The sequence below is a fragment of the Euwallacea fornicatus genome, chromosome 20 (assembly GCF_040115645.1).
Source record: "Euwallacea fornicatus isolate EFF26 chromosome 20, ASM4011564v1, whole genome shotgun sequence".
In the NCBI taxonomy this organism is placed as follows: domain Eukaryota; kingdom Metazoa; phylum Arthropoda; class Insecta; order Coleoptera; family Curculionidae; genus Euwallacea; species Euwallacea fornicatus.
The window spans coordinates 470,442-494,817 of record NC_089560.1 but is presented as its reverse complement, the minus strand read 5'-3'; the positions used below and the strand labels follow the sequence as shown (position 1 = coordinate 494,817).

Here is a 24,376-nt window from a genome sequence, read left to right as displayed (position 1 = left end):
TTCTCTCCGGATTTTGCTAAAATAATAATAATCCTTATCGAATCAAAGGTGTATCACCACGTAAGGTATAAAATGTAAACATTATTTCATCGAGTATCTTTTTTGCATGTGGTTTTTATGCAATTGACAGATATTTTACAACCTTGACAGTGGTCCAAATTTCGAAGTGATGACGTGTTAATGGTGACATAACAAATTCAAAACGAGTTTCACTAGTAATAATTGTTCTGCCAAGACGTGCAAATTTGCTTTCACATTTTTTTTAGTTGGTTAATATGTAACATACTAGACTTTTATGAAACAAGTCTAGGGCTAAAATTCCGGCCGTCCAGATTCGAAAGTGAAACACCAGGTCTCCAGATCGGAAAGAACTTCCTTTGTCAAAATCCTAAAGGAAGGCGCCAGTCGAAAAGTCCAAATGCATGAATATATATTCTTCGAACTTCAAAAAGTAGAACCTGAAATTGGAGAAAACTGCTTAAGCTGACCGTGAAAAATTCAAACCACGTTACGTCCCCGACATCCCCATTTCCCATAAAAATCGGTTGGTTAAGATATTTCATGAAAGGCACATGTCCCGGTTAAAACTGACGGATTGCCATTTTGTTCATCTGCAGAACACACCAATACGGCAATATATGGCTGATTTTCAATTATCCTTGTTTTATCATGTTTGTGTGCACTGAAATTTTATTTTCATGGGGACTTATGAAAGTTTCTTCTTAAATTTATATGTTTTGGGTTGCTTAGAATCGTTTTGAATCAAATTCTCTTAGTCTCGAGTAGCAGAAAGTAAATTCGCATATATGTGAAAATTGTTGAAATAATAATTCCTAGGTTAGACACATTTACCGCTTCCCTTTCGCATGTGGTTCTGGATATGGTTGAGAGATGGCGGATTCAATCACCCGCACCAGTGCGGCAATATGGCTGACGAAAACTATCTGCGTCTATTCAACATGTTAACAAATTTGACAATAAAATCATTTATGCGAGATACATAAGAGCGAGACAAATTATATAGCCATAGAAGTAAGTTCGAATCCGCTCATTGTTCTGCATCTATTTATTTTGTTAAGCGGCGGAGGCATCAACATACATCCGACTATAGCTATGTACACACTCCTGAGATGGAACTACAATTACTTTAATTCAGGTTCTTCATCGTATAAACTAGCAGAAGAACCGCAACCTGATCGGTTAGCGACTTTACCGAGTGGCTCTGCTCTTTTATTGACACAACTTACCCTAATCAAAGCTTACCTGTATTTACCAAGTTATGAATTGAAAATGTTGTATAAAAGGACGGTTTGGCCCGTTTCGTCAAATTGAATGGCGATCCACATAGAAAAAGCAGAACTTACTAAACTGATATTTGAATCAAGTTGTACTATAATTCTAAGAGCTTTGCTTAAAAAGAAATCTCCCCTGAATGCAGACCACCTATCAATATAACTAAATTGAACAAAATAATCGCATTTCTAACGTTTTTCAAATACCTGGTAACTTTCATATCCAGATAATTTCCGCAGAAACTACAAAGTTAAAATAGTTTTCTAAACGGACATTTGTTGGAAGCAATAAGTTTATGTGAACAAGGATTTTTGACCCTTAATTGCGGCCAGCCAGCAATGTTCCCTTATTATATCAAACATTTATACCTTATTACTATATTGTACCTATATTACTTATAGATACTTATATCTGTTGGTATTTTTGCACACCTATTTACAACACATGTAATCACAACTACTCTATCACACCTTCCACGTGGTTCTCTACAGTATCAAGTAAGCCTATAGGTTTAACAGACTTCCTCTTTTCATTCAGCTTCCCTAATTCCACTTTTAGTTTATTCAAAATAGCATAATTAGGCTGGTTTTGGGCAGCTTTACTCTGCAAGCAAGTGATTTCCTGTTCCTCCATCTTCTTCTCTTTAAAGCTTTTCACAGAACGATTTCCATACAATCTAAGCAACGAACCCCATGATGTAATACTTGGATGTAGCATCTGAAGAATCGCTTGTGAAGCTCGTTGCTTTCCATCCCTCTTATTTTTGCAGGCGACTGTTGTCGTGTATTTGCCCACTGTCATTGTGAATTCATTACCTTGATGTTTTGAAGTGTTGCCCTGATAACGGATTTTCAAATCATCTAAACCGAAATTCCTTTGTAGACAAGTCAGTAGAATATCATAAGGAGCCGGTTCGGTGGTTTTTGCACAAAATTCGGCCACTCTTGGATCTTCAACTCTTATCTCATCAAAAAAGGATAAGTCTTGGTCTTTGTCTTTTTTAGTGCAACCTGAAAGATATAAAACAGGTATAAGAATTATTAATTATATATAGTAATATATAATAAAAGTATGAGTGTTTTGTATAAAACATATATTTATTTAAACAAAACAATGGTTTAAAATAAATTAGAACAATATCAGTAAGAGAAACTGCTTTGATTTCTTAAAACTTGATCAATCAAATAACAAATTAATGACACTTAAGTTTTAAAATATTTAAAGTTACAAATTTCTTGCTTACCTGATTGAGAATCAGCTGTAATTTTGTACTTCATTTCAGGAATTAAAATTTCCAAAGTGGCTTTTGCAGCCTCTGATTTGGCCTGTTTTTTACTAGTCCCATATCCAACACCATATTTCATATCCTTAATCATGACTGTAGCTGCATAAGGAGTGGCAGCATTTTCCAACTCAGTGAAAACATAAGTGGGTTGTTTTTTCAAGGCGTGTTGAACATATTCATGTAATATGCACACATAAGACTTTCCATTAGGGTTCATAATCCACTCTTTCCTGTTATTTGGAATGGATTTCTCATTGTTTTCAGATTTAATGGGGAAAGTTATCAATTTAGTTCCATCAGGTAATGTTGGTCTCTGCAGTTGATTTTCTTGCTTTCTCCTCTTGGTGAACTTTCTTCTTTCTGACCATGATTTAAACCTTAGTACATTAATTGATTGAAATTGAAATAAATTATCACAGTACTTTCTTAAGTCTTCTGAAGTGAGATTTTGTGTTTCAATGTTTTCTTGGACAGTTTCAATTTTTGCGTTGGGCATATCAGCTGTTAGATCACTTCGTTCTTCTATTGGTTGACTGTTCTGTAGTTTTTCATGTTCTAAAGCTCGGCGGTAACTTAAACATGGAATAGCACTTACAGGCACAAGATGCTTTCTTGCTGAACCAGAACCCAAAAAATACGGTCTTGACAAAGTACAGACTCGTGTTGATTTGTGTAAATAAATTGGCATACCACTGTTGTGGGTAACTTGTATCCACTCTTCTGGTAGCACATCAAAGTGGTTTTTACCTTTTTCAACTACAACAACTTTGGACTTTTCCTCAAAGGGGACTTCTAAGTTTTCTGTATCTAAACCAGCCTCCTCAGCTTTTCTCTTTTTCCTTTCTAATGCTTCTTCGAGCATTTTCTCCACCTCTTCATCAGGAATATCAGAGTCATAGTCAACTGATCCATCAGATTCATACTTTTCCTCCGTTTCATCTAGAATATGGAATTTGGTAGCCTCCTCTGTGGGTTTTTTAAAAGGACATCTGGCGCTTGTACCCTCTTCAACATTATAACTTTCTAGTGTTTCTGAAGAGCAGATTTGTCTATCAGTAATTTCAAATTTCATGTCCATGTCCATGGTGGCAGAGTCTGGACTTGAGACCAGGGCCTCTATGTTGTGATTGTTAACAAGTTGATCTACTTCCATCACAATTATCTGACTTTTTCTGAAGAAAAATTAAGCAAATTTAACATTTCAACAAGAATTAAAATCAATACGAAAATTGGAAATTTTATATTTTGATTCGAGTTAACTTAACCTAAAAAAACAAACTATATAATGAAAAACATTGAATCAACTAACACTGAATACACGCAACCAACCAAACACACAAACAGAAATATGCAGATTAGGTAACGAAGATGAGATGATCAAATCCTGTCAACAACTGTTGGTCACATGACATATGTGAAATAAAAAACTTTAATTACAATTTTTCAACTCTTGTAATCACTAGATGAAATCAAAGAGTAACACTTGCAATTGTGTATTTTCATGTTTGCCATAATTTTCTATAATTTCATATAAAGAAGAATTTATAATTCGGAAGTACCAAATACAAAGTAAAAGCACGTATTGTTGCCAAACAATACATATACTGGATGTTTGAGTTTTAACCCATATAACTTTATTAACGTATTGACCGTCCAAAAATAATGTCAATTTGTTAAATAAACCAGCATCCAATAAGACTTCCTTTAGTAGATACAAGGGATTCAAATTTAATTTAAAAAATGGAAAATATAAAATTTATTCAAAAAGAGCTAGAGATTCTTTAACGAAATTTTTGAGGCATTCAAGAGTATAAACAACACACGTGTTTTACTAAAAAAAATATTTGTTAGCTTTTCCAGCAGCGTGTCTACTTGCATGTTAGGAGAAATTTTTTTAGAAAAAGTGGTGCGCTACTGGCTTTTCTGAAAATAAAAATAATTCTTGAATTTCTCGTTCCATTTCTAAGAAATAGCCTTTCATGAGATTTTTTCGTCCAACCCACCATTTTGAAGTAAAACAATTAAAATAATTTTAATGAACGTCTTAAATTAATAATTAGAACGTAATGATGCCATCACTTTATTGGAAATTTTAAAAGAAAAGAAAAACGATCCACAACATTTTTTTGAGAGTAAAGATAAATTCTGAATATTTGTACGTTAAAAGCTATCCTTAAATATGTTTCAATTTATTTAATTAGAAATTGTGGGTTGGACAAAAAAAATCTCGAGAGAAACTATTTCTTAAGAATTAAATAAGAAATTTAAGGATAATTTTTATTTCCTGAAAAGCTAGTAATGTAACTTTTTTTTAAAATATTATTTTCTATTAAAACATATGCATAGTTTATAGTCGTTAACACCTCCATTAAGAATTGTTATAGAATCTCTAACCTTTTTTGAAGAAATTTCATATTTTTCATTTTCTAAATTAAATTTAAACCTCTATCCTCTAAAGGAAATCTCATTTTATATAGCAAATTGACATAATTTTTGAATGTTAAATATTCTGTATAACACGTATACTAGATGACTGAAGACCTTACATGTTTCTTTCGTCTTTTCCTTTTCAGCAAATGACGCACTAATCTACAGTAGCGACATTACTATGGCATCTTGCAATTTATACAGGGTGTTTCCTAAACGTGCGGCATAAATTTAAGGAGATAATATTTCAGTCAAAATAAGAAAACAAGATTTTATAAACCTATGTATATTTATCTACGAATCGCTTCGTTTCCGCAATACAATTTAATAAGAAAAAGAGCACAGGTGATTTGGAAAGAGTTCGGTAGTCACTTCAAACCACTTTGTAGTTATTAAAGATTTTATGCCATTTATTTTCAGTTTTTGACTTCTACTCTATTTTTGTGTGCAATTCCGACACATCCTAGCGGGCTGGATGAAATCAATCTATCATAGACAAAGATTCGGATTTCGGATATAAGTTTGGATAGATACTTCATGAATAGAAAAGTACCAGTCAAAGGCTATGTGAAACATCTCGATATATTATCCATCTTAATTCAGAGGCTGAATCTAGTAGTAGTATATCTCTCCAAACATAGCAAGTACAAGTAATAACACATTTATTGGAGAGCTAGAAAATGTGCTTCTATCACTAAACGGAGATACAATAGTTGCAGACAATTTTAATACTAAACAAGCGAAATGGGGTTTACCAATAGGCGATTATAGGAGGGAAAGTGAGGAAAAACGTGCATAATTAGAAATCTAACATCATTAAATACGAAATTACCTCAATTTCTCAGGCCGGATATAAGATCTTTCGCAGACAACAAGTTTGCCCCCTAAAATCTGACAAGACACACAATGATGACCGATTTTGGAGAGACGAAGCCTCTTTCAAAAATTTTGGGAAAAGGAATGCAAGAAGAATATAGGTCTATAATATGATTTCTCTCGAAAGAGTTGCTTTTTTAAAAACTGCCCTTCAATTTCTGAAAATACGGCGTTTTGTATAATATTATGGCGCCTACTACAGTTTACATCCACAAGTCATATAATTAATAGACCCAACGGTTGAAAATGCAATACAAAACATGCTCTATTCTTCTTTTAGACAATAAAGATAACCTGAATCTAAGGGTAAAACTTTTGTTTTAAAATCAATTAACCTACAACCTCTTCCTATAGTATACGTTTCTCTTAATAAAAAGATCAAATAGTAAAAATTAGCCGTGAGTTGTATCATCTTCGACAAAGTCTCGCGCGACGTCTCTGGTGACGCACTCAACGTGGCTCACTTTATTCCTAAATTTTACTCCATAATACTTATGCGCGTGCTCGAGCAATTCGGGTCGAAAAGTTGTCGTGATGAACTGTGCATCTTTTGACAGCTCGTGGATCATGTTGGCGACAGCCTTCCTGTGCTGAGCATCCAAAGCTTGATCGATTTCATCAAACAAGTAGAACGGGGCGGGGTCGCATTTTTGAATGGCGAAAATGATCGCCAATGCTACCAAAGACTTTTGTCCTCCCGACAGTTGGTTCATTTCTTTCATTTCGACATCGGCGTCAGTGAAGGAGATTCGTACTCCGATTCCTGAATTGAGAAATAAACTTGTGCATATCGTCGTTTTAAGCTCCCCTAAACTACAATGAATTACTTATTTACCCTGGAATATGTCCGCATTCGTATCCTCGGGAGTAATATCCCGACCTTCGTCGCTATCAGCAGTTCTCAAAACCAGTTTAGCCTTTCCTGCAGGTACCAGCTTCTTGAACACTTCTGTGAAATAACGGGAAACTTGTTTAAACGTGAACTGAATGGCTTCCACTTTCCGGTGTTCGAGGACTTCTATAAGGTCTGTGATCCGCGTCCCCCTTTAAGTTCATCATAAGAAAAAGTTTTTTTTTATTAAGTAAAACCTACCCTCTTTCCAATTCCTCCATTCTCTTTTGAAGTTTCTCTTTTTGGTCTGAAAAACTCATAAATTGATCGAGAGCCTTTTTGTTCACGTGACTGAATTTCTTTAATTGCGAATTAGTTCTTTCTAGTTCTTTGAAGAGCTGGAAGAAAGACAAAATAATATTTCTGTTCAATCAGTTGCCGTACATGATTTGTGAACAAGTTTGAACAGTTTTTTAAAATGATTTTTTCAATTTTCGAGTAATTGATTTTTGTAAATCGTGTTTTTACGATACTTACCGCCTTAGAAGACATTTTCACGTATTGTTTGTATAAGTCCTGAGGCGGCAAAGCTCCCAACTGATTTATCTTTTCCACACTATCTTGAATCTTGGCCTCCAATAAATTCTGCTTTGAAGCAAATTTTTCTAAATGCTTGGCATCTTCATCTATCCTGTCTTGGCAATCTTTTTCCTTTCTTTTCCAGGTTTCCAGTTCGCTTTGCTCGTGTTTTAACTGAAAATAATCCAAAATATTTTAAGAAAGAGACACTCAGAATATACAATTAAAATTCACCTTTTTGCTCATATCCTTAATTTTGGTTTCAATAGAGCTTAATTCCTTATTTACTTTTTCAATTTTGTGATCAATTTCTTCCAGTTCGCTTTTGCAATTCTGCAACTGTCTCTTTCGATCCTCTAACGATATTTCCTATAAAAGCATTGAAGTATTTAAAGAAAAAAAACCAGAAAAGCATCTTTGTCTATACCTGCAAGGCATGTAAAACCTCATCCCTTCTCCTAATCAAGTTATTTGTCAGCAAATTCTCCAGTTTGTTCTTCTCTGCCTCTAATTTCATTCTCGTGCTAAAAGCCTCCTTATTCTCTTTTTGTAGTCGTTGAATGTCATCATTTAGCATATCAACTTGCTGCTGATCTGCTACCGACAAAGAGGACAACAGCTCCTGATGCAGTTCCGATTCCAAGTTTTCTTTCGTTGTTTGCATGGCTTCGAGGCTGGATTTACATTGGGACAGAGAACGTTCCTTTGGTACCCGGAATTTTTCGATGTTGGAGAGTTCTTCCTTCATAAGTCTTAATTCGACTGAAAACAGAATGCATTCATAGAATTATAACATAAAATTGTCATTGCTTTTTACCTTTAACTTTATCATAAATAACCTTGGCTTTACTATTCTTGGTCTCAATTTTCTGCATATCTGCCACGATGTTATTAATGGACGATTCAGTTTTATGCAACTCAGTTCGCAAAGATTTCAGCTCTTGTTCGCATTGCTCGATTTGCGACATCGTTTCTGTGCGATTTTTTTGCATTTCTAGACGGGACCGCGAAGTATTAAAATACCCTCCTGTTAGGGAACCTTTCGAAGAGACTTGATCGCCTAGCAAAAGGAATTTGTGTCTTATACAATGCACTTTTCACAATAGTGGCAGATCAATTACCTTCCAAGGTTACGCAGTCCAGGCCCGTACTTCGAGCCAATTTTGTAGCTGCGTCTAGATGTCGGCATATAAGGGTTTTGCCGAATAAATAGCGCATGGCTTTGTCATATTTTTGGTTGTAGAGCAATTTTGAAACCATGGGAATTGCATCCTAGAAGTATTAAAATATGTCAAAATATCGAAATCTAGGAAAATTAAGGTGTGGTAACACTATTACATAGTAATTTAGTCAAAGGTTTGGAATGAAAAATATAAAATAGAAAATGGAGTTAAACATGTTTCAATTTTTTTTTACAGCTTATAACAGCATTATTTTTCAACACAAACCCACTATATTCTTACTGAGTCGTTGGGGTACTCCTGCTCCCTTACATTCAACCGATTCAGAGGCATGAAAGTGACTTCTCCGGGCAATTTCTGCTTATTCATTTCTTTGAGAATTAAAGTTCCGATTTTATCATTCTCGATAACGTGATGAAACAATCTGTTTCCCGCTGTTACTTCCACGGCAATATAAATGCTTTTTTCGCATTCAAAATTCTCAATTACTGGGCCATAATATCCTTTAATAATATCTGCCTCATGTCCACCCCGAGCTGCATAATAAAGGTAACTTATGTAACACGGTTTCGTTGCAAAACTGCAATAGATACTAACAAATAAATGTGTCCAATACTTTTCTAACACTGTCTCTCCCGTTCAAAATAGGTTTTCCTACCATAGAACGCAATTGCTGGTCTGCTTTGGCCAGGTCGTCTTTCAGAGATGATAAGTTAGACTGAACGTTGTTTTCTTTGCGCCAAAGCTCACTGAAAAATAACAGGATAAATACAAAAAAACCTCATTACTTTCTGCAAAACCTACTTCCTTGTTGCCTGAAACTGGTCTTTATTTTTCTTCAATTCATAACATTGTTTGTTGTATTCATCAATATAATTTTTCTGCCTCTCAAGCTCTTGCGATTGTTCTTCAATTTTCTTCTGCAACTCTACAGTTTTCTGGGCGTCTCTCTTTAAATCTGCTTCCAATTTCTCCTTATGGTCCTTTTTGTCTTTTATTTGTTTGATTAGTGACTTCAACTCACTCTGAATCCACCTGAAGACAAATTTGTAAGCAAGTGATCGCAAAGATCGCGAATAATATTTTTTAAATATTCGCTTGTTTTAGTGGTGAATATTTCAAAAACGCTAAATATCCGGTCCAACTTTTTGAAAAAAGTCTCAATTATATAATACAATGGTTGTTTTGTTAATTTTTCGTGGATACAAATAAGCTACGTTCAAAAGTTTATGCTTAAAAAAAAGGTTTATGTTTAATAAGACTGTTTCATATCCTGTATTATAGTATTCATTTTATTAAAGGATCCACTTCTCCATTTATGAAATGATAGACTAGGGACTAAAGGATTTGAGAAAATTATGCGCTAGATTCAGACTCGGTACTGAAAAAAGCTAGCAAATTTCTTTTTTATGATGTTACTGTGGTTGCCAATGACAATGTATACCAAAGATATTTAAAAAAAAATCAAAAACATGAGTTCCGCTTGTAATTCTATCATGGTAAATTAACAGATTCAAAAAAAGAATAAGAATGTAGTTACTTCTGAAAAATTCTGAAATATTCACAATATTCAAGTGGAAATTCTACATCATTAGAAATTCGTATTCAATATTGCACAAATTTAAAGGTTCAAATCAAATACCTATCACGATCCTCTTTCGACTTAAAATGGCTACCTCGGCCTTGTTTGGCGTAAAGTTCCTTTCTTTTTTGCTCCTTTAAAGCTAATTCACGAGTACACTCTTCTTCACGAGCTTTTTTCTCCTCATAAAGAGGTTTAATTTTCTCCAATTCAGCTTCTTTTTCTTTAATAGTTTGTGTTAAACGAGCAAGCTCGTTTTCAGCTCGTTCTTTTGATTTGTTGTCTCCTGTAAGTTTAAAGTTGATACCATCCAACTACTCAAATAATGAAAGATACAATTTGAAGTATTCCAGATGAAAACAAATATAACAGAAAAGGGACCAATTTTTGTATTTAAAAAAAGTTTTGTATATATGTATGTACATATTTTTATAGTAAATCCTTCTTGATATTTAGTATCAAAATGGCAGAGGCATGCTGTGTCAAGTAAAAAAAAAGTTTGGGATACAAAGAGAGATCTACTTTAAGAATCTTTGATTTCTTTACCACTGCAAGATTTTTTTTTACTCTGTGGAATGAATTTAAAGAATTTAATACCAAAGCATTGGTTTCAAGACTATTATTAAGTCACCTTTTTCACTTAAACTTGTCTTAACTCTTTGTTTCACCTATTTATGGGGAATGTTTTAATTAGAATTATAGTTTAAAATACATTTCTAGTCCCAAACGTCTTTATTTACACTTAATTCTCTGAAATATAAAAAAATTCCACTGAATAAGTAACTTACCCTGCAATTCCTCTGATAAATCTTTGATGTTAAAATCTAGCTTAGTTTTTTCTTTTATCAAATGCTGATGGTCATTACTCAAAATATCTCTTTCTTCTTTCAAGGAAGCCAAATCCTTTTTCATCTCTTTAATCTTTTTGGCAAGGGTCTTGATATTGTCTTGTGATACTTTTAAATCGGTAGCTAATTTCTTTTGTTCTGAACCAGACTCATCTCTTTGTTTTTCTAGCTAAAATCACCCAAAAAAAAAAATATTTATGCAATTTCAAAATTGCCTTCAAATCGATCATACATCGTTAAGTTTCTTCTTGTTCTCATTCAGCTCAACTTCATGAATAATATACTCCAGCGCTCGCCTTATTTTATCATAATGTTGGTACTGTTTAAGTTCTTCCTTTTCCTCCTCTAAGGTCGATAATCTTTCCTCGATTGTAGCTAAAAACTCCCGGATTTTTTCAATTTTTCCTTCAGTCTCTTTAAACAATACAATAGATTCTGCTTTGCGTTCATCAAACACTCTAGTACCCGCGACTTCTCTCAACAATTTCAGACGATGTGTATCTGGGGCAGTTGCCATTTGTAAAATCTGTAAATTGCTCACAGTAAAACAATTAAATCTATTGACTTAATGTCTACCTTTCCTTGTTTTACAATATAGTAAGGATTTGAGCTGGAAAATCCAGCTGATTCAAGAAGGTTCATAACTTCACTTCGTGGAACTACTTTCTTGTTTAAGAAATACTGGTCTTTTTTTGCACCAATCACACGTCGCAAATAAATTTCTTCATGTTCAATCTATAATAAGTATGTAGTGTTAATAATACGACAAACAATGAAAATAAAATTTAGAAATTTGAAATTAATAAGAATTAGTTTATTGTAGTTACTTACTGGAACACGCGCATCTGAATTGTCAAAAATTATCTCTACATATGCATTAACAATTCTGGGACCTGTACCCTCATGGAGCAAAGATTGTCTTTGCTCAGGTTTTAAATGTGAATATTCATCACTTAGTACAAACTGAATGGCTAAAAATTGTAAAATAAATATTTGGTTAGAGGCTATATATTCTCAAAATTCATTAAAACTATGGCAATTTCAATATCAATGAAAAGAATTGTATGTTATTGAATTGAATACTTATTAAAACAGCACTTTTTGTGTCTTGGTCAATTGCTTAAATATCATCAATGAACAACAAATCCTTATGTTAAAATATATAATTAATGAATGAAGCAATAGTAGCCTTGTCTATGATTTTCATTAGATTACATTTTATATCTTAAGATATACAGGCAGAAAAAGTTTTAGATATTCTGCTTTTAATTCACAGCATTTCAACTTTTTTAAATACTACATTTGGAGGAGCTGCGAAATCAAACTTAGCCACACATCAAATAACTGAGACTCTCTTAAAAACTCTAATAGGTAATTGTGTTTAATAAACACACATCAAAATTGAGTTTCAATGAAACTTACCATAGAAAAAATTGCTTTTCCCAGAACCATTTCTGCCAACAACTACATTGTGACGTTTATCAAAAGGCTCTACTACTGTCTGGTCTCTGTAGCTTTTGAAGCCTTGGATGATGACCTCAAATGTGAAACAGTCATATATTAGAGTTAATTTAAAATTTACATATTACTTATAAGATGACACTGAACAATTATTAAGTGTTTTGCAAGCATTTACTACAAAAATGGTTTTAAAATCTCAGTAACTTAAATAGACACATATGTAAATAGCTACATTTATTTTAAAAAAATTGCACTTTAATTTGAATTAGTCTATACTCACAAGGACACTATATTGAAATAAATAGTTGTCAAAAAAAAGAGATTCTATCATGTTTGTAAAATAATCATGAATCTTGGTCTTACCTGTTTTATATACATTTCTGCAAACTAGTGGCAATACTTTGACTTGTGGAAAAAGGGAATGTACTTATTTTCCACAGTCTTTATATTACTTGACTCATTGAATTCCTTGATCAAATTCTAAGTTAAGTTTTATTACTTCAATTTGAAGAAATGGACCTACATACACATTTGAAATTAAACGTTTATCAATAAATTTGGATTTAGGATTTTGGGTTAAAAAACAGGAGTTATTAATTAATGGTTAGCTAATTAATATTGAGATACATCAATTCCACATTACACCACACATAGTAAGATTATTGGTACAAACATTAACATACAAACCTCAAAAATATGTATTTGTACTGAAGAAAATTGGAAAAAAAATCAAAAACCAAAATCATAATATAAACAGAAAAAATGGCGGCGCACGCCAAAGTGACAACAATGACTGATAATTCAAAATATAACGAATTCGGGTATCCGCACGTGATGTGCTTTGCGCGAACTGCGAACAAATAGAACAAAGAAATAATAGAAACATATAGACGTAACATTGACGCGACATGTGTCATAATCAATAGAGTAAATACAGAGTGTTTCCAAAAACTAGGGGAATTATTTTCTGAACTAACAAGTACAAATACAAATAACCATCAACAAGACGTCTGAATTTCCTAACAGAAAAATATGTAATATTCATAAAGTATTACTTCAACACGCATTTGTGTCTGTATTTCTAGAAACAAATATGATCCTCACTGTAACGTTATTAACATCTTGCGTTAAATTATTATTGATACCCTCATAGTAAGTGTTCAATTATATATATATAGTTCGCAAATTTCTGGATTAATAATTCAGGCATGGAAATGCTTTTTAAAGGCCCAGAAAAGCTTAAAAGGCACTTAAAATAAAATAAATAAAATTATTAATAATATACCAATTTTTTTAACAATTCAGTAGGTCGACTGACTTTGAAGTGCACAGAAATTGGCTAGCTCTAACACATTCCCTACCAACTAATGAATGGTATTATGAGGAAACATCTGAATGGACTCTAGATTACCCTCCATTTTTTGGATGGTTTGAGTACTTAATGTCCTTTGTAGCAGTATATTTTGACAAAAATATGCTAAAAATTCACAACACTGGATACTCCTCTGAGATGACTGTACTTTTCCAAAGATTATCTGTGATCGCTTCAGATTTTGTATATTTTTATGGAGTTCACAAGTAATTCTAAAGTGTATCATTGAAATAAAAGTACTATTCTTTTTGCACTTATAGAGTTTGTGAGGGTTTACCTAAAGGCTGGAAAAAGGAGGTTGTTTTACCAATATTATTAATTACAAATTGTGGCTTAATGATGGTGGACCATATTCATTTTCAATATAATGGCATTATGTATGGGATTATGCTGCTTTCTATAGCAGCAATGTGGAAGGTGTGCAGGTGATTTTTAGAATTTAAATATAACTTAAGTTCTCTCTGCAGGAGAATTATAAGTGGGCTACATTTTGGTTTACCTTCCTATTAAATATGAAACATATTTACATATATCTGGCTCCTGCTTATTTTATATATTTGCTAAAGCATTACTGCTTTAGTAAATCAAATCAGGCTAAGACTTTAGTATCAAAGATACAATTAAGCCATCTTCTGGGATTGGGCGCAATTGTAATTGGGGTTTTTGCTGTTAGTTTTGCTCCATTTGTTTATCACATCCCTCAAGTAAGTTGCAAATATATAATATAAGACTTGGTCTTGTCTTTGGTATTCAAAAATTAATATTTTAGGTTCTCTCTAGGTTATTTCCATTTAAAAGAGGTCTATGTCATGCTTATTGGGCCCCAAATGTTTGGGCTATTTACAACACTTTTGATAAAGGTCTTTTTTTCATTTGTAAGTATTGAGCAATACAAAAGTATAGAGAAGTATAAATTCAAATTAAGAACACATACTGAGTGTCCCAGAGAAAAATTTTCAGTCCGAATATATTTTCTGTTGTGTGTTAAAAAAAAACGTCAAAACACGTTAACTTTGATAGGGAGGGGGACATTTGGCAACAAAGTTGTTTTTTTCGAAATGTTGTTTTCCTACCCCTGGCAACTTTCCCTTTCAAATTTTCAAAGTGGAAAAACAGTTCTCTTACATCTTCTTTGAAAGATAATGTTATTCTTTACATGGAGAAGCTTTTATGTTTTACTTTTGTACGGCAATCTTCTAACTGTTAAACAAAAACGCAATAACTTGAGTTTAACCATGAATGTTATTGTAATGAACGCAAAAAGTGGACAGTCATACTCAAAACGTTGTGACATCCCAAATGTATTAAGAACTATGATATTTGTAACATTTCATTGAAAACTACTATTTTTTTCGAAGGAACGATTTATTGATATTTTCTTCTGCAGGTAGTACTTTTAATACTTTTGGCACGGCATCATTTTGCAGTTCGTTATTCAGTTTTTAATTTGTTTAAAATAGATTACACAATACGAGAGAGAATCGAGATCGTGAGTTCTGTATCATAAAAATAATAATTCTGCAAGAGCGACAGCTAGTGTGTTCAATTTAAATAATTCTGACAAATTGATATGCCATACTTAAGTATCTAAGTTACTAATGAAACTCAATGAGACTGATTCAATCCTAAATAAGAAAATAGGAAGTTGATCGCCCTGCGAGAAGTGGTGAAGGACGAATCGCGGTCCTAGGATATGTTCAAATGGATAACAGAAAGTCTAAATGAAAAATTGCTGAGAAGCCGGCGCTTACAAAAAGTGCTGTTCATAAAATTTTAGAACAAGTAAAATTCCATCCTTACGTCATAAAACTGGTACAGGAATTAAATGAGGATGATTTCGACTGTCGATTAGAATTCTATAAATCTTTTAGTAACATGTTATATTTAAACCAGCACTTAATATAACATTTTCTGATGAATGTTTCTTCTATTTAAACAGTAAAGTTAAAAGACGAAGCTGTCGTTACTGCAGTGACGTCAATTTTCATTTGTCAAAAATGGAACGTTTGGATAGAGATTTTAGGTGATTTCATTATAGAAAAATTTTTGATATCTGAAAATTGATATAGTGGAAACTTTCTACAACTTCTACAGGATACTATATTTTCCAGAATACTGGAAATACTTGAATAAGATCTCCGCTTTTTGGAACAAGAATTAGTTCTTTAACAGAATGGAACACCTCAATATTGCATCGTTACTGTCTGACAAATTCTAGATGAAAATTTTCCTGGAAGATGGATTGGCAAAAGAAGTCCAGTAGAGTGACACGCGGATTCCCCTGACATTAGTCTCTGGATTTTTACCTTATGGAAATATTTGAAGGCAAAAATCCATGATGCACAATCTTATTTTCTTGAAAAATTATGTGAAAAGATTGTCGAAGAGTGCAGGTCAACAACACCAAAAATATTTGATAATATCGGCAATATCTTGAGGATCAAGTTTACGTGTGCATGGAAGTCACTTTCAATATTCCTTACGATAAAATAAATAAATAATTAGCAAAAATGGATAAAATCGAGTCACTTGTTTTTCGTTTAACTTCTACAAAATCGACGTAAAAAAAAATTTATAAAAGTTTCATCTTGTAGAGAATAAAATTACTTTCCAAACGAGGTATAACACAACCCTTCTTTCAATTTGAAAATTTTAAAAGGGTGGTTTCCAAGGACACAAGTATGACATTAAAAAAAATCACTAAATGATGCCCCCCTCCATATCAAAACTGAAGTGTTTTAACGTTGTTTTTTTTAATAAACAACAGAAAATATATTTAGGGTGAACATTTTTCCCTGGAACACCCTGTATATTTTTTATCTTACATCTCCATGCAACACATTATAATACAGTTTTTCCTGTACACTTAAGTTATGTATTATACGCTCGATCTCATTCCTTAATTATTGAAGAATTTGTACCACCCTTAGTAGATATAGATATTCTTTATAGGCAATTATTCTATTACAGTGCCTAGATTTGGCATAGAATTCTCACAAAATAATTCTGCTCAATCAATAACCAGAGGATTAGTACAAGAGTTTACACATTCAGTATTACCAACGATACGTCCATCTACCACAATGGCCTTAACAGTGCTTTTTATTCTGCCTTTGATGGGGAAACTATTTGTATTGAAGAAAGATCCATTAAATTTTTTGCGTTGTCTTGTGTTATCAGGACTAACTTCCTTTTTATTTGGATGGCATGTGCACGAAAAAGCTATATTAATGATCATCATACCGTTGTGGTAAGAAGAATTTTGTTGTCGCACAGTTGTGTTACTTTAAATATTTTTTCAGCATACTTTCTGTGTTAAATCAGAGGGATGCCAAAATCTTTCTTATGCTGGCAACTATAGGACATTATTCTCTATTCCCCCTTTTGTTCCCATCATCTTTAATTTTTATTAAAGTTCTACTCCTTATTTTATACACGTCTTATGCGTTTTACGTAGAATACAAAATCCACTTAGCAAGTGCTTGTAGATACTCATTACCACTACTCAATACAGTAGAATCCCTTTACTTGTTGGGATTAGCATTTGTATTTTTCTATGAGAATGTGATTCACAAGTTGTCAGGGTTGGACAGTAAACTGCCCTTTTTGCCATTAATGTTGACTTCGTTTTATTGCTCTCTGGGGGTCGTTTATTATTGGGCAAGGTATTATTTTCAACTGTTACATAGTTGAACCGGGTTTAATGATTCTACTCATTTTATGACTGATAGTGCATGTGATGAAAATGTTTCTTGTTAGTAGAAAAATAAATATGTTGATCCAAATATTGTTTTATTTATCACTGTACTGTAAGTATGTAATTATTTATTATTAGGAAACTGTATTTTGCTGCTTTATGCCTCATAGCTGTGTTTCAGATACTTAACCAACTACTCAAAGCAGGTTATATAATTATCTGGAAACCTTTAAGGGAATAAAGATATACAGGGTGTCCTCGAATTACATGGCCAAAATAATACCGCAGATTGTTTGAGTGAAAATAAGTCGATTTAACTAAACTTCCCTCAGTCCAAAAGTTGATAATTATGGACCTACAGGGTGTTAAAGTTGAAAAAAAAAATCACGTTTTCTTTAATATCTTTCGATTTCTTTGAGTTAATTTCACGAAATTTCATATTTGAGGGTGTTTTAGGATACGAAATTCAAATTTATTAACGATTTAGTTGTTTCTTCTAGGGGGCGCCACAAGCGACCATTAGGACACATTTAAATCTCTGTAACTTTTTCGGGCCACGGTGTATATTATTTTGGTATTTAAAAACCTTTTTCCCTACCTTTTATACTTAGAAAAGGTATACTTTATTGACGTCGCTAGAAGCAACGGTTTTGGAGAAAAATGCATCTAAGCCTGATGATGCATGCAAATTACCTTAAAATTAGACGCCTTTCAATATTAACAAAAGTTTTCCGATTTGGAATTCTACGGAAAGGATATTTTTCCTTGTAAACTCGTACACTTTTTTGACTATTACAACAGCAAAGTCCATAAGCTAACAGCATATCCACCATTTCAGAATAAGTGAATTTATTGGCCATACTTATGGATATTTACAGGAACAAGAAGCGAAACTGACAAGAAAAACTGAGGGCTAAATAAAAAAACTGACATTTGAGAAACAAATTCAAGTGTTAAAATGTCAATTAAAAACATAGCCAACTGAGTTATTTACTTAAAAGCGCCAACGCAAATATGCAGCGCTTTAGAATTATGCGTTTTTCTCCAAAACCGTTGCTTCTGGCGACGTCAATAAAGTATACCTTTTCTAAGTATAAAAGGTAGGGAAAAAGGTTTTTAAATACCAAAATAATATACACCGTGGCCCGAAAAAGTTACAGAGATTTAAATGTGTCCTAATGGTCGCTTGTGGCGCCCCCTAGAAGAAACAACTAAATCGTTAATAAATTTGAATTTCGTATCCTAAAACACCCTCAAATATGAAATTTCGTGAAATTAACTCAAAGAAATTGAAAGATATTAAAGAAAATGTGATTTTTTTTTCAACTTTAACACCCTGTAGCTCCATAATTATCAACTTTTGGACTGAGGGAAGTTCAGTTAAATCGACTTATGTTCACTCAAACAATCTGCGGTATTATTTTGGCCACGTAATTCGAGGACACCCTGTATAATATATAGGACATAACTTTGGATATTTGTTGCACCGAGCATGCAACATTATTTACTTTTCAAGTCTCTATTGTTATTATCATTTCCCACCAAAAATATCATATTCAAAAATATAGAACAACGAATGATGGTAATGTTAACAGTATTTGACAGTGATAAGATGACCATGTTCCATTGTCGGCGACTTCCGTCAACCTATAACCGCATTTTCTGTCTGATTGTTTGTAAACAATTAGTAATAGATTAACCATATCTCTTAAGATTTAAAAAGGTTTTACCCTACCAACAATGATTACTATACCTAAAACATTTGATTTAGGATGGTTAAGTAACTATTAAGTAGATTTTGTTGGTATAATGGTCAGTCGGATTGGCTTAACTCAATTATCAACCTTCTTAACCCATTTAAACAGAGATGGTGGCTGTGAGCAGCTTAGTGATTCTAATTTATGTTATCGCGGTTTATTTTTTTGGAATTTTCCTACATTATGCCCTACTTGTCAGTGATGTATTTTACACATTTATTCCCATAGAGGAGAATGAGATATTTGACTACATTGTAGGTTCGTATTGTGTAATTTATTCTGATTACTCGGAACAAAATATCAACAAACTAGAAAACTTCAAACTTAATAGTTATGTGTTTGAAAGAAAATTTTCTAACTGTAGACAAACATATAACCTTGGCCAAAACTATTTGAACACCATTAAAATTATGGATAAGATTTTAGGATTATAAAATTTATGTAGATAAAGTTAATGAGAATTTTCTAAACTTAATTACATTTCAGTCGAAAACAACTCAATCTAAAACAATATTCTATAGTAATAAGGGTGACTCTAAGAATTTGATAAATAAACAAGTAGAAATGATCAAATTTCAGTTGTTCATTAGAATTTATGCTGTTGTGTTTCATTTAGTAATTTTGTGCTTTTGTTATTGTATGGTCAAAATTGAGTCAGTGATTGACCTATGCCTAAAACAACGGAACTCAGCCTCGGGAAACGAAATTTGATATTTACCTGAACGAGGGACAGCTTTCCACGATATTGCGAATCGATGGAAATGTTCAATTGGCTCTGTTTATTGTACTCTACAACGTCTTCAAAAATATGGCACCTATAAGAACAGATCGAAATCAGACTGTAGAAAACTTGCAACTTTTCGGATGTCTTCGGACGGAAAAACCGTCAAAAAATATTTTCAAGCTTAGCGTTCGAAGTTTCGGAGCAAGTTGGACGTAGTATATCGGTTTGGACGGTAAGAAGAACGTTAAGCCAAGCAGGCCTATGAGGTTGCAGAGTCAGAAAACGTTCCTGGCTTTCTGGAAAAAATCGGAAATTCAAGTTGAAACGGGCTCAAAAACATAAAAATTGAACGGTTGCGGATTGGGAAAACATCCTTTGGTATGGATGAATCACAGTTTGAGGTACATTAAGTAAATGCTGTATATTATTTTTTTGATCTATATGAATTTTGATGTGATTGAGTGAAATGGTACAACGCACTTTGTGTAAGGGTGGTTTTTTATTTTTGAAGACTTTTCCAACTCCGGGTGCAACGTCTATCCGTCTACCAGTTAATGAAGATTTCAACCTTGAATACGTAGTTGGAACTGTTAAACAGGGAGGAGGAAGTATTATGATCTGGGTGGGAGGTGCATAGCTGCCAGTGACGTTAGCAAAATGTGTCTTTGTGAAGAGCGAATGAATAGTGCGATTTTTCAGTCATCGTTCACGGAATTTTTTGGAAACGTCAATATGGAAGGCGTCCAGTTCCAACAGGATAATGCATCTTACTATAAATCGAAAGGCACTATGAGGTGATTGGAAGAAAACGACATCCCATCTCTTCGATGGCCTGCCCACTCATTAGACCTCCGCTCTATCGAGCATTTGTAGTCACATTCGCACAAATAAATGTAAAAACATAAAGTAACTTCCAAGTAAAGTCTTTTTGAAGCCTTGGAAGTAGGCTAAAAAAGTTTCCTCAAAAATATGTCGCACACTTGCAGCGTCGTTGCCTCGGAGGGTGCTTGCGGTGACTAATTCTAAGGGAGGAGCAAGAAAATATTAATTTTCATTAATAAAAATAGTTTGTTCTGACTTTTTTTGAGGTGTTCAAACACTTTTGGCCAAAGCTGTATAATATATCTCATTTCCTTGACATAATGACCGATGTTTATGTGGTCCAGTAAATATGTAAAATACTTATGTTACAGTTGGTGGAGGATCAGCAGGTTCCATTATAGCAAATCGACTAGCCAAAAACTCAAAAGACACCGTTTTAGTCCTGGAAGCTGGTAAAGATATCTCAGATTTGCTACACATCCCCTCAGTAGGGATATTGCTACAAAAAACTGCATATGACTGGTCTTACCATACTGTTCCTCAAAAGAATGCCTGCAAAGGATTGAACAAAAATGTAATTATTAATAATATGTATTTTGTGGTATCATAGTTTCTTCTTGATAATAACAATATAGATCAGTTTATGGCCTATGGGCAAAGTGCTAGGTGGCACCAATATGTTGAATAGCTTGCTCTATACCCGGGGACATAGGGAGGACTTTGATGAGTGGTTCAGGGAGAATGAATTCTACAATTATTCAGACATTATGCTGTATTTTAAAACTTTAGAGCAATTTGATAATGCAAAAGGTTTGGTGCTTTTATTATTTTTTACATTATCAGTAAGAAGAAAGATCTTTTAGGATACAGTGATTCTCATAAACCAATGTTTATCAGTCAGTTAAGTTTTTCAACTGATTTGCCCACAGTTTTACTCAAGGCTGCCAAGCATTTAGGGTATCCTGTTATAGAAAACAATAACTTAAATTGTGAATTAGGTATTTATTAGTAAAAGTTTCTTGTTTTATCTTCCTTCATGCATTCAAACACTTCCTGTAGGATTTGACACTCCGGCGGCAAATCTATTTAATGGTAAAAGATGGACTTCTGCAGAAAATCTGAAGGAGCACCTCAGAATCAATTTATTTATTAAAACCAATTGCTTAGTTGAAAAAGTATGCTTTTAATGTTCATGTCGTTGCTTTGAGAAGCTGTTATCACTCAATTTTAGATTATTTTGAAGTACAATTTCGAAGCCAAAGGAGTCGAATACAACTTCCTGGGTGAAAAATATAGGGCGTTTGCGAGAAAAGCTGTTATACTTTCAGCGGGGGTTATAGGGTCTCCTAAAATATTAATGCTCTCAGGGATTGGACCAAAAAATCACTTGAAATCTCTGGGTATTCCTTTAGTGGCAAATCTCCCCGTGGGAAATAACTTACAAGACCATGTAACTACAGGTGGGGACTAGTTCTCTGAGTGCAAAAAGGGGAATAATGGCACGTTTTTTATTCAAGGGTTTGATCTAATTCTTCTTAACCACACGTTAACTTTGGGAATAGCAAACATACTATCCCCAATCTCCATGTATGAATATTTTGTCAAAAACTCAGGTCCTTGGACCACCACAGGGTCAGTATTTAGAGTTTATCGTAAATTTGGGTTTTCACGTTTTTTTAAATATTAATTTTTTGAAATAGAGCAGTTACATAAGACTTAATAGATATTACTTAATAGAGTAGTTACAGCTTTAAATTGAGCGTGCGAGAATCAATAGCTTTAAATTTTTCGCACCCTCTCGTTAGATTAGCTGCAGTTATTAATGCGACAAAATCAATTTTGCTCATTTATTAGAAACATAAAGTTTTGGAATGTATTCATATAGTACGTTTTCAGGTGCGAATTAATGGCATTTTTTAATACAAAATCTAAATCATCCCAATTAAGACCAGATCTTCAATTTATGGTAATGCCTTTGGGGTTTACTGAGGATAGTGGATATTTTTTGAGGAAACTCGTAGGTATGTAAAAACTATTGCTCAGTTCGGAATTTTTAAGAAAAACAATAAACGTTCGTGTTTTGACTACGAATTCAATTTAAAAGCATTAACTCTTATTTACAACCATATGTGTAATGCTGATATTATTAACTTTGTTACAGGGTGGAAAATTTCCTATTACATATTTTTACTTCCCGACACCATTTTCTGGTCTATTTTAATTAATTTCTAGCATTGTTTGAGTAAACTCTACATTGTCCACAATGCTTATGGTTTTTTTTCTATTGGCTTTGTTCTGCAAAATATGCTATTAGAATAGGTTGAGAGCACAAATTAGTAGCTTCTTTTCATTAAGAAACTAACATTGGACTTTAATAGACGTTTGTCTGTGCCAATAAGTAACTTTAAATGGCAAACAATCAAATCAAACAATATCCCTATCTATCACAGAATTAATCCCAATTATAAATTATGGTTGTAAATAAAATAATAAGTCACGGTGCAAAGTTTCCTTAAGGCCTTAAGATTATAGTTAACTTTCTCGACAGTGATGTACCATTTTCTGTCTCGATATCATTAGAACTTGCTTCAAAAACTATTACTTACATTTAAAGAGAAAAAAATGACTGAAATTTTATCCACATTATTTTAATTTCATATTTCCTTTGTTATAGTAAATAGTTATTTAATGGTATACTTACTTAATGTTTACTTGTGATTCTCACTAATCAATATAGGTATTTCCGATACAACTTGGTCAAGCTACTTCGCAAAAATCAATAAAAAAAGCCTTACCATTTTGCCGATTTTACTACATCCGAAGAGCAAAGGAACTGTGCGATTACAAAGCAAAAATCCATTGATTCCACCTTTGATCGATCCTCAGTACTTGACTGACCCAGAAGATGTTGAGGTGCTTATTAGGGGAATACAGATAATCAAAGATTTAGTGAAAACTCAGGAGTTGCAGTCGTTTGGTGCCGAGTTTAATAATAATACTTTGACTGGTATTAAAAAAAAGAAATAGAAAATTTTACGTTTCTACTCATACATTGTAGAGTGTCACGAATATATATTTGATACCAAAGAATATTGGGAATGTTACGTCCGGTATTTGAGTGTAACGGCGTTTCATCCAGTAGGAACGTGCAAGATGGGCAAACACGATGATCCAACAACGGTTGTTGATTACAATTTTCAGGTAATATAGTAATTCGTCGTTCACACTCAGAAATTTTACAAATTTTGTGAATAAAAAAATTTTCTAAATATTCTCTTATGTTCAATCACTATCTTAGTAAAAAGTATTTGAAGTTTCAAATAATAAGAAAACTAAACAAATCTAAGTATAACCCGAGTGACTTTGATTCGTGTCAATTTTTCATGTTTTTCGTATTTATAATTCTTCCCTGTATAAGTAAATATTTTTTTTTTTAGGTAAAAGGGCTTAACAAGTTATATGTGATGGACGGTTCGGTGTTACCGTCTTTGCCCAGTGGAAATATTAACGGTCCTATTTTAATGTTAGCTGAAATGGCAGCTGATTACATTCGGAAAACTAGTTATTTAAGCTCAAAAGTGTGTGCCATGAGTGAAATCCTTGTGCCAAAATATATCTGTTGACTTCAATTTTTAATTTT

General features: G+C 33.1%; 4 protein-coding genes across 5 annotated transcripts; 2 read left to right on the top strand and 2 right to left on the bottom strand.

The window, feature by feature from the left end:
- Nucleotides 1-1,662: 1,662 nt before the first annotated feature.
- Nucleotides 1,663-3,872, bottom strand: pasha (partner of drosha). The gene is made up of 2 exons (XM_066294013.1): nt 2,537-3,872; nt 1,663-2,303 (listed from the first exon to the last, which is right to left on the bottom strand). The coding sequence occupies exons 1-2, from the start codon at nt 3,729-3,731 to the stop codon at nt 1,750-1,752; spliced, it is 1,749 nt and encodes a 582-aa protein (XP_066150110.1). The 5' UTR covers nt 3,732-3,872; the 3' UTR covers nt 1,663-1,749.
- Nucleotides 3,873-5,275: 1,403 nt separating this feature from the next.
- Nucleotides 5,276-13,193, bottom strand: SMC3 (structural maintenance of chromosomes 3). Its single transcript, XM_066293991.1, has 19 exons — nt 13,052-13,193; nt 12,728-12,883; nt 12,326-12,440; nt 11,735-11,874; nt 11,480-11,638; nt 11,136-11,429; nt 10,844-11,072; nt 10,116-10,341; nt 9,278-9,508; nt 9,071-9,222; nt 8,756-9,009; nt 8,414-8,564; nt 8,110-8,352; nt 7,720-8,054; nt 7,527-7,661; nt 7,251-7,466; nt 6,975-7,111; nt 6,717-6,925; nt 5,276-6,644 (listed from the first exon to the last, which is right to left on the bottom strand). Exons 2-19 carry the CDS (start codon nt 12,740-12,742, stop codon nt 6,274-6,276), a joined length of 3,612 nt encoding a protein of 1,203 aa, XP_066150088.1. The 5' UTR covers nt 12,743-12,883; nt 13,052-13,193; the 3' UTR covers nt 5,276-6,273.
- Nucleotides 13,194-13,305: 112 nt separating this feature from the next.
- On the top strand, nt 13,306-17,521 carry xit (ALG6/ALG8 family glucosyltransferase xit). Of its 2 annotated transcripts, none has more exons than XM_066294043.1 (7): nt 13,306-13,516; nt 13,670-13,942; nt 13,997-14,153; nt 14,204-14,440; nt 14,506-14,611; nt 16,689-16,986; nt 17,039-17,521. In XM_066294043.1, exons 1-7 carry the CDS (start codon nt 13,458-13,460, stop codon nt 17,427-17,429), a joined length of 1,521 nt encoding a protein of 506 aa, XP_066150140.1. In that variant the 5' UTR covers nt 13,306-13,457; the 3' UTR covers nt 17,430-17,521. The 2 variants fall into 2 exon arrangements, with proteins under 2 accessions (XP_066150140.1, XP_066150141.1); XM_066294044.1 differs by having other exon boundaries at nt 13,309-13,516; nt 16,707-16,986.
- Nucleotides 17,522-19,076: 1,555 nt separating this feature from the next.
- On the top strand, nt 19,077-24,365 carry LOC136345561 (glucose dehydrogenase [FAD, quinone]-like). Its single transcript, XM_066294012.1, has 11 exons — nt 19,077-19,448; nt 21,108-21,310; nt 21,372-21,546; nt 21,600-21,734; nt 21,796-21,911; nt 21,968-22,196; nt 22,254-22,368; nt 22,633-22,757; nt 23,474-23,743; nt 23,795-23,937; nt 24,174-24,365. The coding sequence occupies exons 1-11, from the start codon at nt 19,301-19,303 to the stop codon at nt 24,357-24,359; spliced, it is 1,845 nt and encodes a 614-aa protein (XP_066150109.1). The 5' UTR covers nt 19,077-19,300; the 3' UTR covers nt 24,360-24,365.
- The last annotated feature ends 11 nt before the right edge of the window (nt 24,366-24,376 follow it).

Coding starts and splice junctions, on each gene's coding strand:
- xit (XM_066294043.1), top strand. CDS start 13,458: ATGATCCTCACTGTAACGTTATTAACATCTTGCGTTAAATTATTATTG. Junction 14,612..16,688: donor TAAAGGTCTTTTTTTCATTT/GTAAGTATTGAG, acceptor TATTCTTTATAG/GCAATTATTCTATTACAGTG. Junction 16,987..17,038: donor ATGATCATCATACCGTTGTG/GTAAGAAGAATT, acceptor ATATTTTTTCAG/CATACTTTCTGTGTTAAATC.
- pasha (XM_066294013.1), bottom strand. CDS start 3,731: ATGGAAGTAGATCAACTTGTTAACAATCACAACATAGAGGCCCTGGTC. Junction 2,304..2,536: donor TACAGCTGATTCTCAATCAG/GTAAGCAAGAAA, acceptor TATATCTTTCAG/GTTGCACTAAAAAAGACAAA.
- SMC3 (XM_066293991.1), bottom strand. Junction 11,073..11,135: donor ACAAGAAGAAACTTAACGAT/GTATGATCGATT, acceptor GGGTGATTTTAG/CTAGAAAAACAAAGAGATGA. Junction 9,223..9,277: donor CAGTTTCAGGCAACAAGGAA/GTAGGTTTTGCA, acceptor GTTATTTTTCAG/TGAGCTTTGGCGCAAAGAAA.
- LOC136345561 (XM_066294012.1), top strand. CDS start 19,301: ATGGTGGCTGTGAGCAGCTTAGTGATTCTAATTTATGTTATCGCGGTT. Junction 21,912..21,967: donor CCAATTGCTTAGTTGAAAAA/GTATGCTTTTAA, acceptor ACTCAATTTTAG/ATTATTTTGAAGTACAATTT. Junction 22,369..22,632: donor GGTCCTTGGACCACCACAGG/GTCAGTATTTAG, acceptor GTACGTTTTCAG/GTGCGAATTAATGGCATTTT.